The 14987-nt window shown below is 42.4% G+C and overlaps 1 protein-coding gene across 2 annotated transcripts in view; it reads left to right on the forward strand.

Moving 5' to 3' along the window:
* The window catches only part of PLPPR1 (phospholipid phosphatase related 1), a 124090-nt gene that overhangs the window by 82526 nt on the left and 26577 nt on the right, over positions 1-14987 (forward strand). For both annotated transcript variants that reach the window (XM_004711069.2, XM_045296607.1), the window contains exon 3: positions 5265-5397. In XM_004711069.2, coding sequence (XP_004711126.2) covers positions 5265-5397 — 133 coding nt within the window. The remainder of the gene's footprint in view (positions 1-5264; positions 5398-14987) is intronic.

The following is a 14987-nucleotide window of genomic DNA, read 5'->3' on the forward strand; positions in this document are numbered from 1 at the left end:
TATTTTTGTTGCTACTTCATCACTGTCATTTTGCTACTGTGATGAATCATCATGTAAATATCTGATATGCAGGATGTATTTTCATTGTTACAAATTGCACATAAAGCATAGGGATTAATCACAAAAACAATGTGTAATTATATATTGTGAAATATTTATTTCTAATGATGAATGCAATTTGGTCTTGAAGAATGGTGTAGCATAGGTAGCAGTCTTTACATCGGGTACTCATAGGTGGGCGTACCTGCATGTGGGCTGACCCACCTGGAGATGGATAGAGGAGCGGGGTCTCGGTTCCTAAGACCATTGGAAATATGTGTTTTCTGATGGTCGTAGGCGACCCCTGTGAAAGGGTCATTCGACTCCCAAGGGGGTTGTGACCCACTGGTTGAGAACGCCGGCTCAGAAGGTTATGGTAACAGTTTAGTGAGATTCCAAAGCGGTCATCTTTATAGATTTTCTCAAAAGACACAGAATGATCAGGGGGAGCTTTTAGGAAGGAATTTTAAGAAAACAGCGTCCATGAGAGAAAGGCCAGAGAAGTTGTTTGTGACATGTGTCCCTGCTCATTCTTTGAGGGTCAGCAGAATTTCCCTGAGAAAGCTTACCCATCCAGCCCTGACCTTGAACCTTCAGGTTTCTTTTTGTTTCCCAAACTCAAAAGAACCTGCGTTTCTTGAGGGCACCAAAACTATTATTTTGGAGTGATGTAAAGCGAGTGCACATCGTTCTTCAGGAAGGGTTATACAGGCAAAAGCAGTAGCTTTAGGAGTGTAGAGACCTAAGTAGAGGACATGTGGAGAAACAATCGCTTTATATCTTGGTATATCTGTTTAATGAAATTTTCTCTGGTTTTGTGTCAGTACTTTTGGATTTATCCTTCTATAGCTCAGGCATTGTGATTGACAAAATGTATAGACTTGTACAGAGCCTTACTATGGAACTTCTCATGTGTTCCCAATCTTATCTGTGAAGTGAGTGTTGTTGGCTGGCTACAACAATCCTTGTACTGCTCACCTCTATTGATGTGAGAGTCAAAGGAACATTTTCTTGTGCATATGTTTGAGTCTCATGCTTCTTGCATGACCAGTTCTATTTGGTCTACTTTACCTTGGGTTGATTTTGTGTGTGTGTGTGTGTGTGTTTGCTTTTCACGAGGACAAGGTTGTGTGCAGATTTTCTTGTCTCTTTAAGCCCTCTTGTGTGACTCATAGTCTTCTAGAATTTGCTCATCTCTTTTTCTGCATAGTAAGAACGTTTTCAACATCTGAAATGGCTGAATCAATGTTTACTTTGTGTCTTATTATTAACTGCCACCATTTGCCACTCTCATTCCAATTTTCTGCTTTGTTTTTAAAGCATTTTACACGTGTTCACATTTCCCCCACTCTGTCTGTGTTCCCTGCTACAGCTCCCGTGTTAGAACAGTGCCAAGCACAATGTTGCCCCCACCCCCGCCCCCACCTGCTGACCCTAAATAACTTATTCCGTTTTAATACACGGAGGTCCCATGTGCACAGTGTAGATCTGCCCCATGGCTTTCTCACAGCTAGGAACTTTCAGAAGTGGATCACCAAGCTCATCTTCTGAGGCACCGCTGGGGGTGGGTTTGAACTCCCAACCTTTCAGTGAGTAGTCGAGTGATTAACCATTTGCCCCATCGAGGGACTTCATTACATGAGTAAATGTGTGGATTTCATTTAAAAGAGAGAGCACACTTTGTATCATGGACACCCTGGTTTTCCTTTTTTCTTAAGCATGACATCAGTTATTTTATGTTTTTTGGTTGTTTGGGAAATATCCAAAAATGTTCATTTTCAGAGAAATTAAGGTTAGAAGGTTGACCCTTTAAGCATTTAATCTTTCATTTTTTTCAGTAAAGACTAATTTGCCCTACCACCAACCAGATCCTGGCTTAGGCGCTATAAAAGGAAGGACAGATATATAGTCATACTTCCCTCATAGATATCACACTCAAATGGACAAAAGAGACACAGACAATAATTGCAATGAATTGGCTAGATAGATATCTGTGTGATGGTCTGGGAGGGCCACCAAGGACAGGGGCTCCCTTTTGCTGGGGGACTTGGCAAGGTTTTACTGAGAGCCGTGACATGTTCACCCAATTTGGAAGAGACAGTATTTGTTTACCTTTATAGTCTGCTTCATCAAACCCACAGACCCTTATTAGTCTGATGGGCTTAACTCATTCTGCATTGAACAACTGCTGTAGACCTTACACGGGGATAGGCCCTGGGGACCAACTGTGAGCAACATGGGCAGGACATCCCACAGACAAAGAAGCCAAAGAGTAATAGCATATAGTTAGTTGTGATAAAGCTAGAAACGAGAAACTCAAGTAACAGAGTAAAGTATAAAAAGAATGCCGAAACTGGTCTAACATAGTCATGTGGGTCGGGGAAATCTCCCTAAAGGAAACACTTATTCACATGTTGGAATTCATCTCCATCTGTTAATGAAGATGAAGAACAATAGAGATATTAGGAGTATTAGACAGTAAATGTCTGCAACTCAAACACCGTCTCTAGACAGCATCTGTCAGCACAACCCAGGCTGGCCCAATGTCTGCCTACTTGACCCTGGATTCTGTTTCTCTCTGCCTAATTACCACTCCACTTTGATTAAGGTGCCTATTCCGTGTCAGGACTGAGCCACTGTCGCACCTGCTGACCCCTGTACCTGGCCTCTGTCTTGGCATTTGTTGGCCCAGCTGATGGATTCCTCTGTGATTCAGATCAGATTACTTGGCACCATGAAATTCTACACAACTTCCCCATCGCTGCGGGAACTGGTGCAGAGTCCTCCAACCACAAGGAAGTGGCATTACTCTTTAGAGTGTGACAGAGCTCTAAGGTTTCCGAACTGAAGGCTAGATGCATGCACATACATAGATATTATCTATCTATGTAATAAAACAACTTTAAACTGAAGACTAAGGATATACCACATGTGAAAGTTGGGCAATTAAGGAAGATTGAAGAAGTGGTGCATTGGAATTATGTGTTGGTGAAACACTGGCCAAGAATATTGAAAGTACCATGAATTTTCTGAAGAACAAATAAATCTGTCTTAGAAGAAGGAGTCAGAATGTTCCCTGGAAGCCAGGATGGCAAGACTTCCTCTCACGCACTTAGGACGTGGTATCAGAAGAGACCGGTCCCTGGAAAAGGGCATCATGCTTGGTAAAGTAGAAGGTCAGCAAAAGGTGAGGAAGACCTTCAAGGAGAAGGATTAACAGTGTGACTGCAGCAGTGGGCTTACACGTAAATGTGCGGATGTTCTGTCATGCATAGGGTCACGGAGTCTGAACCAACTCAGCAGCACCTAACAACAACAACAACAACAACAAGGATAAAGAAAGACCGTAAACCAGTTCAGAGAAGACATATGAGCGAGTACAACACCCCCCCAAAAAAAACCACCACAGATTTTTTTTTATCAACACTATGTATTTAAATTTTTTTAAAAAAACAACCTTATCACCTTCAAAATACTCTCCATTACACTTAATACATTTGTCAAATATGTAATTACATTCTTGGAAATATTTTTCAAACTCATCTGTTTGGATGGCTAACAGCACCTCCCTTGTTTTTTTCTTCACCTCTTCTGTCATCAAATCACTGTCCTTTCATGTCCCTCTGTATTCACGGAAACAAAAAGAAGTCACACAGAGCGAGGTCAGGCAAGTAAGGTGTGTGGGGCAAGAGAGGCAGGCTGTTTTTTTCCAAAAACTGGTGTACTGAGATGGCTGCGTGAGCAAGTGCATTGTTGTGGTGGCCAAAGCAGTCCCAGTCTGCCACAAACCAGGCCTCTTTTGTTGCACACTGTTATGCAATCTTTTCAGAACCTCTAAATAGAAATCTTGATTAACAGTGAAATCTGGTGGAACAAACTCCAAATGTACTACCAGTCAACATTTTCATCCAGTTGGGAAGCTGACAGACGTCCAGAATAAGGTTTGTCATCAATTGACATCTCACCTCTTTTGAAATGAGAAAACCACTCATACACTTGAGTTTTTCCCATAGTGCTGTCTTTGTAAGCTGTGTTCAACATCACAACAGTTTCTACTGCATTTTTCTCAAGCAGGAAACAAAATTTCACAGCCACACACTGTTCTCTTAAATTGACCACCACAAAAAATGAGGTTCAAGTGAAACTGCTTTTACAAAAAAGTTTACTGTGACCAGAAAGAACCTTCCCACTTGACGCCACTGAGTGCACTAACTCAGAGTGAGTTGCTTGATGCTCACCTAGTGCGGAAAATGCATTCTATGAAAGCTCTGCTCAACGGAACTTTTTTCTGGGGTGTGTTTTTTTTTTTGGGGGGGCCCTCCTCATATAGCTGAAATAAACACATTCAATATATATTTTTACTATAGATAATATTTGGGGATTGAGTGCCAATGAGTCAGTTCCAACCCCTAGCAACCCTATACAAAACAGAACGTAATGCTGCACCATCCTTCGCCTCCTTCACAATTGTTCCTAGGCTACAGCCCATTGTTACAGCCACTTTGTCAATCCATCTCCTTGAGGGCCTTTGTCTTTCTCACTGCCCCTCTACTTTACCAAGCATCATGACCTTCTCCAGGGATTGGTCTCTCCTGACAATACGTCCAAAGTATGTAAGACAAAGTCTCATCATCCTTGCCTCCAAGGAGCACCCTGGCTGTACTTCTTCCAAGATAGATCTGTTTGCCATTTTAGTAGTCCATGGTATTTTCAATATTCTCCAGCACCACAATGTAAATGCAATAAATAATATGGGTAGGGACATATTATTGTCCCTGAAGGGCATGGACTGCCCCATCTCCTGCCTCATCATTATACTGTATACTTGAGTATAAGCCAACTCGAATATCAGCCAAGGCACCTAATTTTACCACAATAACTGCATAAAAAAATGTGCTGAAAAACTCAGCTTATACATGAGTATATACGTTAACTCACAGACTGAATTTAGAGGCATCAGTCCCTATATGAGCCTTCTCATAATTCTATTAGAATGTATTATTTATTATTTGACCTCAGAATTTAATATTACAGCCCAAAATCTGTATGAATGATTCATTATTACTTTCTCTTTCTTTTGATGAGCTAAGTGTAAACACTATCTCACTTTGTTTCTTTTAGAAGTAGCGTGGATCCTCAATGGTGATATAAAAAGAAGGGAGAAAGTTTGTCTTTTTTATCAAACAGTTCTTCACGGTGACACTTGTTAAACATTCTCTCCTCAGATTTTTATTGGTGAGATATCCATGTATTTCATAAAGTCAACCAGAGAATCCCTGATTGCCCAGGAGAAAACAATTCTGACCGGAGAATGCTGTTACCTGAACCCTTTACTTCGAAGGATCATCAGGTTTATTGGTGAGTATAAGAACATGCTGATGGATCCCTTGTTTGGAGGTAACATTTACTAATGGTGAGCATACTTGATAAAATCAACTGAGCTACAGAAAGATCAATTTAAAAGTTCGGGCTACTTTCAGGATTTCTCAGGAAGTACAGAAATTGTTCCTAATCCCATAAACTGCTGTCCAATCCATATTTTGAAGTGCAGTAATATTTATTAAATGATTTTATGAATAATTTCAACATTGAGTTTTTTTCTCCTATATAACAGTTATTTGAGATTTCCCCAGGCTTATCTTTTAATAATGACTATTTCTTGCTGGATACCTATAGCCACGCCAGGTAAAGGGATCACAAAGGAGATTAATCTAGAAATAATCTAATTTTTTTTTCTGACAAAGATTTCCTACCCAGTAATTTTGTTATGCCAGGAACTTGGCAAAGTGTGGGAGACCTAATCTTAAAAAGAAGGCTTTCATAAGGGATTTAGAAGCTTTTCTTCCGGGTTCAGTCAGGGCCGACAAAACAAACAAGACAGGCTCAAATTTGCAAAATGTGGGTGTACTGGAATGATAAATGGAATAGGAAAAATTATTGGTTGGTGCCTTGATAGAAATTTAAGCTCCCTCTTAGAAAACAAGGGTGGTGTGCATGTCACATAACAACTAAATCTCTGGACAGGTGGCCAGCTTAGATGAGTGTGTGTCGTTCTCCACAGTCTTACTTGTAACCCAATCTCCTGCACCAGTCTCCCACTCCAGGGCTTTAATCTAGAAAATTTCCCACCCCGTTTGTCATTTCAGATACACCCATACTTTACAAATTTGGATCTGTTCCAATTTTGATGTGTTGGTCATAATTGAACTGGTTCAAAGGAGTTAGAAACCCTGCTTACCAGTGGTAGAAAACAATTAACTAGCTTCAGTGTTCATTATAAGGGATATTGATTACACTGGCATGGAGCAACAAACTAACAGAGAGGATGATGGGGCAGGGCCCAAGCCGAGCTATGTTGACCCCCTCCCCAGAAGAAGGCAATACAGTGGACAACACTGAAGATACAGCCTGGGGAGAGAGGCGGGTCTGTCTAGACCACACAGGAGTGAACTAAGAGAGACAGAGAGAGAGAGTGGACCTCATCCTGGCCCACCAAGCCCCAGGGGCAACATCCCTGCTCAGAGCAGCCAGTGCATAAAGAGGACCGTAGGGCTGACCCCACCACAAGACACAACATTCTCTCACTGACCCATAGCATCATAGGGGACAGCACTGGAGAAATTGTGCAGAAAGTGTGCCTGGTCTGCCCCATGCACAGGGCGTGAGACGTGAAGGGAATGCAGCAGGGCAGCCAGGGGAGCAAAGTAACTAAGTCCCCAAGGAATCCTGAAAATAGACGTCTAATTTGGGAAGACAAGTATTGGCACCTCATCAAACTTGATTGAAAAACATACATAAGGGTCAATAGACAGGCCTGGAACTATCGGCTGGTTGTTTATTTATTTGTTTTTCTCTTGTTCTGTTTGTTTTATTTTTTTTCTTTTGCCCTATGACTATCTATATAAGATAGACAAGACGGAACAATTTCGAAGAGAAAACTACAGGACTGGTGGTTCCAGTGGAGACATGGGAGAGGAGGGGGCGGGGAAGGGGAGTGGGGAGCCAACAAACTCAGAGATAAGGGAACAACAAGAGATCTAAAATTGATGGCGAGGAGGGCGTATAATGCCGGGTGAGGCTTGATCAAGAGCCATGTTTCCAAGAGGAAATACTGAGAGCTGAATGGAGGGTGAGCATGATAGTGGGATAGGAAGAAGGTGAAAGGAAATAGAGGAAAGAAATAGGAAGCAAAAGCTATCTATAGAGCTACAGCTATAGGCAGGAATATGTAAATATATTAATTTTTAAAATAAATATATTAATTTCTAATGAAAGGGATAGAGGCCAGTGTACATTTATTTATATGATAAGTATTAAGATAGCAGATGGACTTTGGGCCTCTACTCAAGGCATCCCTTGACACAGAACACTTTGTTCTGATAACCTGGCACTCTTTGATACTCACCTTCCCAACACGATCACTGAAGACAACATGGGTGCATAAGCAAATGTGACGAAGTGAGTGGATGGTGCCCAGGTATCAAAAGATGTAGCGTCTGGGGTCTTAAAGGTTTGAAGTCAAACAAGCAGCCATCTAGCAGGGAAGCAAATAAGCCCACATGGAAGAAGCACACCAGCCTGTGTGATCATAAGTTGTCAATGGGATCAGTCATCAGGGAATCAAAAGATCAAAAACAAACAACTATATTGATGCAAAAGAGGGGGGTTGGAATAGAGACCCAAAGGCCATCTATAGATAATTGGATATCCTCCTACAGAAGTGGTATAAGGAAGGGATGATTCAACCAAAGTGCAGTGTACCACCAATGAATCACATCATTCCTCTAGTTCCTGAATACTTCCCCCTCCCCACTACCATGACCCAGTTCTACCTTACATATTTAGCTAGACCGGAAACCACACATTGGTACATAAAAGAGCTCTCAACACAGAATTCAGGACAGATAAACCCCTCAGGAACAATAGTGGAGTAGCAATATCATGAGAGTGGGGGGATGGGAGGAGAAAGGGAGAGAAAAGGGGAACCCATCACAAGGTTGGATAGATAGCCCCACTCCCCCAAGGGGATGAATAGCAGAAATGTGGATGAAGGGAGACAATGGACATGTTCTTTGTGTTGTGTAGCATATGAAGGCTGTCAGAAGACTCCCATCACCCAAGATGCTACTGACTATCTATTGTTGTACCTGAAATTTCCATTTGAGACACTGCATTGAGCTAAGACGTGGTCCCAGGAAGACCACTATTAGCATAGATTTGTCAGCCTGGGTAGATTCCCATATTCATCATCAATGACAGTTGGGTTGATCATAAGCTAACAGAGAGCCGGATCTTGGGAACAGTCAGGGATATTCAAATTAACTCAAAGTACAGTGTCATGAGGTGCTGTGTGTAGGGAAGAGATGAGAGGGTGGGGAGGGAGAAGGAACAACTTGTAGACCGTGGAGAATTAGAGGAAACATCAGAGCAAGGGAATTGCTGGATAAGGAAGTGCTTAGTTCATGCTCTCCCTCTTGTTTTGTGGCCCCAGGATCTACCTGGATGCTCAAAAACCCAAGAGTTACTGCAAGCTTGTTCTTCCTCCAGTTTTCATATACAGTATACTACAAGTTGACCTTGACCATGGTGACTCTCTGGGGCCAAGTAGAACTGCTCCATAGGGTTTTCTGGAGGCAGAGAGCCAGTTCTTTTGTTTGTTTGGTTTCTCCTATCTTGAATATTTGAGGGGGTGGAGGATTCATTGTTGTTAGTGTTATATGAGTTCAAAAAATTGATGTGATTTTCCATCTAAGATACAAACATTAGTCTCTCCCCTTCTGGAGAAAAGAAAAGTGAAGAAAATCAAACACATGGAAATAATTAGCCCAAAGAACCAAGGTGATTCATGAACTCCAGCCTCCATGACTTTGAGACCAGAAGAGCTAGATGGTGTCTGCATACCTCTGTTGATGGTTTTGAAAGGGATCACTATTGGGGGTCCTGGATAGAGTGGGATAAAAATGTAGAGCAAGGTTTAAAACCATAAAATAGACCAGACTTCTCGTCTACCAGGAAAAAGATGAGGCTTTCTACTCCTGCGAAGAGTTACAGTCTCATAAATTCACAAGGCAGTTCTATCCTGTCCTATAGGGCCTCTATGACTCACTGGCAGTGGATTTTTGGTTTGCTACCAATCTAAGAGATACTGTGGTCCTTAGACACCCTTCAGACCTGGAGCCTCACTCACTTCCATGGCTCAGCTTTCAGCCAAACAGTAGAGGGACCTATCAGGTGACAGTGACAACAGAGAGATATTCACTTTTTAGAACAACCATACAAAATCTAATGGGCAGTTTTTCCCAGGGATGAAGCTCAGGGGCAAGAAAGCAGGGCAAATGGAAATAGTAAATATAAAGAGGAAATGGGAAGAGTGTGATTAAATTTTAGAGATTGCCATCAAGATCCTGAATCAAAATGAGTATGAATTATTAAATGGAAAATCAATTTGCTATGTAAACTTTCACCCTAATCACAATTAAAAGTTTTTAAAAATAGGCTGTCATCTTGAATCTAGTTATTATGATCCTTTCATTTGGGATCACATAGTTGCCCCATTACTACTTCTAATAAAATTTTAATTAAATAGTAGGCAAGTCTTATGCCATTTAGGTCAGGTCCAAAGATTAGGTGGGCTGGGAGAGAATATAAAGTGATTTAGTAAACAGCTAATTCATGTAACACTAATTAATTGCCATAAATTACGTGTGATCTAAATGAGGCATGAATATTTTAAATTCCATTTCAAAGGTCATAGTGTTTTATGGTTGTAAGAATTGATACCTTGAGACAAGCTTAATGTCAGATTTTTCAAGAACTGGAAAATCCTTCTCCATTTGAAAGCCATTTAAATAGACTTTATCTGAAAAGAGACTTTATTTTATACAACCACTTCATTTCTACTTGCATCCTATATTTGTAATTAAATTATAAGGACTGGTCGTATTAATTCAACCCTCAACGAAGAATTGACTGAGCATCTGCTACATGCCTGATCCCTGAGATACTGAAAACACAGTAGCAAAGAAATCAGAAGGAACTGTTGACTCATTGGGTTGATTGTCTAGTGAGGAAAGCCGGGCAATAAACAAAACGTACAAGTAAATCACAGTATGTTTAGAAGATAGTGCCACGAGGAGGCAGCCGTCAGGAAAGGAACAGGGAGTTTGTGGGGAACAGATACGGAGTTTTAAATGAAGGAAAGTTGTCATACAGTGACTGCTATCTAGACATGGCAATGACTTCATAACAAGGCGGAGCCATCAGGACCAGGAAAACCCCTTACATTTTATTACTCACTCCAGGAGGTGGGGTCCCCAGAGAAGGAGGTCAGCTCCATGTGCCGATTCAAGAGATCCAGCCCACCCAAGTTGTAGAACAAGAAGTCTCAGGGCCCTAGGCCCTCAGCTTGGTCCTAAAACAGGAGTCTGGTCTTTAAAAGAACATTTTTTTCAGAGCAAGGCAAATCCGATAAGCAAATGGAGATGGCTCTAGAACCCAGCAACAGGAACCAGAGTAGAAGCTGAGATATATAAGTCAGAAGCAGAGAGCCGGGATGGGTCTTAGGAAGAGGACAGAATCCTGGTTCTATGCTCCGAGAGCAACCAAGCTACCCAATTTTGAGACTAATATGTTTGGTTGTTCCTAGCAGGAACGTATCCATTGGGTGAGGTTCGGGGATATAAGAGAGGAGGAAATCCTGGGGCTGGGAGCCACAGGTGGCCTAAAAGGCCTAAGAATGTCATATTCTGTGGTCCAAGACATCGCAGATCCATGTGGACAAGACGGAAGCCCAGAACTCTCCGCCCCCTTCTTATCAAGAGGAAAGCCATCCTTTGTGATTCGCGTCATCCTTTTCAAAGGCCTCTCCGTTGGAACGAGTCAACGAAGATGAAGAAGAAGGAAGAGGAGGAGGAAGAGAAAAGGTAAAGATGGGAAAATCAATGCCTTCAAGGGGTCACCTTCCAAGTCATCTTCGAGGCAACTATGTGAGAGCTTCACGAACAAAGAATCTAAGTCTAGTGACAAGAGCTCATCTGGAGAAAACAAGGGCAAGAGGGGCAGGCGGGGGACTGAGGACTCAGAGGAAGAGGAACTAGTCAATACCTCCTCCCTCCCCCCCCCATCAGAAGATGGCCTCTGCTGCTTCGCAAGATGGGTTTGGGGAGAGGTTGGTGGGCGGCAGGGCAGCGCAGCCCCCAGAGCCTCCACCTGCTTTCCAGACGTTGCAGGTGTGTTGCCTGCAGAGACTGTTCAAATGTGCACATGAGACCAGGCCTGTCGCTCTGCCAAGGGGACCTTTTCTATCTTAATTTTGTATTTCTGCTCAGAGAAAATCATTTAATAAAGGGTAGAGACTATTCCTTTATTTTTATTGGGGTTCAGGTGGCTGGTTATAGAGTCCATTGGTTTTCCACTTAGCAATTCGCACACATGCGGTGTCCTGTCACTGCTTGTAATCCCCCCAATGTTACAGCGCTCTTCCCACTACCCGAGATCCTGGTTCCCATTCGCCCCTCTTACCTGCCCTTCCTGCTTTCTGAGCTGTGGTGTTTGCAGAAATGCTGCCCTTGGGGTTTCTTATGATTGATTAATTGATTGTTCTGAGGAGAAAATTCCTCACAGGTGTTATGGTTCACCTTGTGAGTCTGTCTATTGTTTGGCTGAAAGGTGATGCCCTGGTGTAGGTTTAATTCCGTTTGTAGGGAGGCAAGACTCCTCTTAGCACCAATGAGCGTAAGGCTTCATCCGTACCTGAGCAGCGCCTGCCCCTAGGATAAAAGTTTCAGTGCAGTGTTGCAAAATGTCAGCAATACATGCATGTTTGAGTCTTTGCTTAATTCCCCATTTCACCTTAACTCATAAGTTGTGTTTGCACCCTGGCTTTGTTTCAGCAGCCACCCTGACAAATGATGAACGTGTTTGCCATCTAGATTTTAAAATGACACCTATTTTAGTGGTTCTTATCTGGAGATGATTGTCCCCACTAAAGGACATTTGGTAAAATCTGGAGACATTGTTGGTTGTAACAACTTTGGGAGAAGGAGAGGTAGAAACTGGCACTTGGGGGACAGAAACCAGGGAGGTTTCTAGGCAGCCTGCAATGCCCAAGGTAGCCCACCCCCAACACGGAATTTTCTGGCCCAAAATGTTGACAGTGCCAAGATTGAGATATGCTGATTTACTCATTTGAAGAAAACCATGCCATACTAAAACTATGTAAATTTTTTAGTGTTAGAAGTATAGGTTTCTTACCTCTTTCTTCCATTTTCAAAACAATTTCATAACAAGTTTATTTAATCAAAACCAAAAACTAAACATCCTGATAGCAAATCAAGGATGACTCATAGCAAACCTATAGGACAGAGTAGAATCGCCTCTTTGAGTTTCCAAAGCTGTAAATCTTTGAGGAAGCAGAAAACCTCATCTTTCTCCCTCAAAGCAGTTGATGGGTTTGAATTGAGAAAGCCTACTTCACTCCGTTATAGTAATAATTCTAAAATTATAAAAGCCATTGCTACCGAGTGAATTCCAACTCATAGTGACCCTATATGGGGTTTTGTTTCTGCAAATCTTTATGGGAGCATATCAAACACAAACAAACTCACTTCCATTGAGTTGATTCTGATTCATAACAAGCCTATAGGCCAGGTTAGAATTGCCCCTGTGGGTTTCTGAGACTGTAACTCTTTTCAGGAATAGAAAGCCTCATCTCTCTCCCTAGGTGCAGCTGGTGATTTTGAATTGTGACACCAGTATTCCTTCTGGGAGCAGATAGACTCATTTTTTCACCCAGGAATAGCTGGCGGGTTTGAACCACTGACCTTAAGGCTAGCAGTCTTAACACTTACCTGACAGTGATACAGGGGCCTGTTCAATAGAGGACCACAATTTACAAAGTCTCTTTATGTTCGTTGATTTCATAATAACCCTCTGGTTTAAGGACTACTAAAGCTCCAATTTATAGGTGAAGTAACTGAACTTCAGATTCATGGATTTAAACAAACCCATTCTTATTAAAACCATACCATCAAGAGAAGTAGACTGCTGCCAGCTGTTGGTATTTCTACAGCACCTGGAGGAGAAAGAAAGCACAAGCCTTCTCGCTCTGCGAACTCCTAACATGAACTGCCCGAGGAATCAACGTGTTGAACTTGGCCCCAAACTTCTTTTTAAACATGAATAATATTTGATGTATGTGGATCAATTTGCACTGGTGTTTGCGTCATGATAGGAAAAAAAATGGATTCGTTGTCAGTGACGAAGATAGTGCCTCACTCAATTAGGATGTGTCGTCGGTGTTCCATTATATTCTCCTTTGAAGTTACTGGCTGGTAAAGAGAGGAATTCTTCTTCTACTGTAGCAAATTAATTAATACATTTTGTGGAAGGCATGCTTTAAATTCTTGCCCGTGTGTGTGTGTGTGTGTGTGTGTGTGTGTGTGTGTGTGTGAGTGAATTGCTATCAAGCATATAAAGTGCTATTATCATGGCCTGCTGCCAATTTCTATTTTTTAACGCATTGGGGGGAAAAATTTAGACAATAAAAATATGGACTCTGGAGAAGTTCTATTTAGTTTCTGATCTCAGTTGATCTACGTACCAGCTGTGTGACCTCAGTCGGGTTAATGAACTTCTCTGAGCCTCAATTAAGGAGCCTGGTGGTGTAGTGGGTTACATATTGTGACAAGAACCACAAAGCCAGCAGTTCTAAACCAGCAGCTGTTCCCCGGGAGAAAAATGTGGCTTTCTACTCCTGTAAAGCCTTACAGTCTTGGAGACCCACAGATGCAGGTCTACTCTATTCTACTGGATCGCTGTGAGTCAGAATTGGCTCGATGGCAAAGAATGAGCGTGAGGGCCTCAATTCCCTCACCTGTGGAATGTAAAAATAATATCGGTCTCTATCCCATAGAGCTGTCATGAAGATGAAGTAAATTAATATTGCACAACACTTAACACAGTGTCTGGTACCTACTGAGCACCGTGTCATAGCGATGTTTATTATTACCTAGTATTAAGAAGATGTCCTGTTGTTGGAGGCTAAGGGTTGGACTGCTAACTGAAGGGTGGGAGGTTCAAGACCAGCAGCAGCTCCATGGGAGGAAGATAAGGCTATCTACCTCCATATGTACAGCTTCAGAACCCCTATGGTGCAGTTCTACTCTGTCCCAGAGGGTCAGTATGAGTCCAAATCTGTTCAACAGCACTGGGCTTGGTTTGGCTTTTGGCCTCAAAGACAATGCCCAGGAGAGGAGGGCACAGGACCTGGCAGTGTCACATTCTGTTGTGCACATCGTCACTGTGAGTCGCAACTCCAGGGCATCTAACAGCCGCCACCTTTATGGTTTTTCAACTCAGTAGAGTCTTTCAAGAAAATGACCATTGCGGATCACGCATTCTCTTTATTAGAAAACTTCTGCTTTGAGTAAAGGATATTAAGGGGACACAATCTTCAAGGATTCTCAATAGCACACATCAGAGTAGTTGTGTCCTTCTCTCTTCCATTGTGTAGCTCCACTACATAGAGGTAAAAGCACAGTCCTATTCATTTGAGCAATTTGTGATAAGAGGTTGCAGATACAAGTGGAGGATGGAGTGGAGGAGAGGCTGGGACACACTGCAGTGCGGAGTAAGAGTCTGCCCACAGAGCAGGGGAGGTCTTTCTGGATGGGACTGCTCCCTCAGTGTCCGCATCTGAAAAAAGCTGCAACTCATTTAACTAGATAACTGGCTTTCATGCCCTTTGTCCACATGGAAATACATTGGAGCCAGTTACATGGACCCAAGTGTTCATATTTAAACTGACAATCACTGCAACTGAAAGATAGAGGTGCGACTTGCTCTCGGCTGACTGTACGAGCTACAAGCCAATGCTGAGTCCAGTGGCTAGTTAGCAGGCTTTCAACTAAATCGCCTCAGCGCCACGGAACTGGCATCTTTTCCTGTCC

Source organism: Echinops telfairi, unplaced genomic scaffold (genome assembly GCF_000313985.2).
Source record: "Echinops telfairi isolate 266 unplaced genomic scaffold, ASM31398v2 ScPeMD7_7410;HRSCAF=8448, whole genome shotgun sequence".
Taxonomy (NCBI): Eukaryota; Metazoa; Chordata; class Mammalia; order Afrosoricida; family Tenrecidae; genus Echinops; species Echinops telfairi.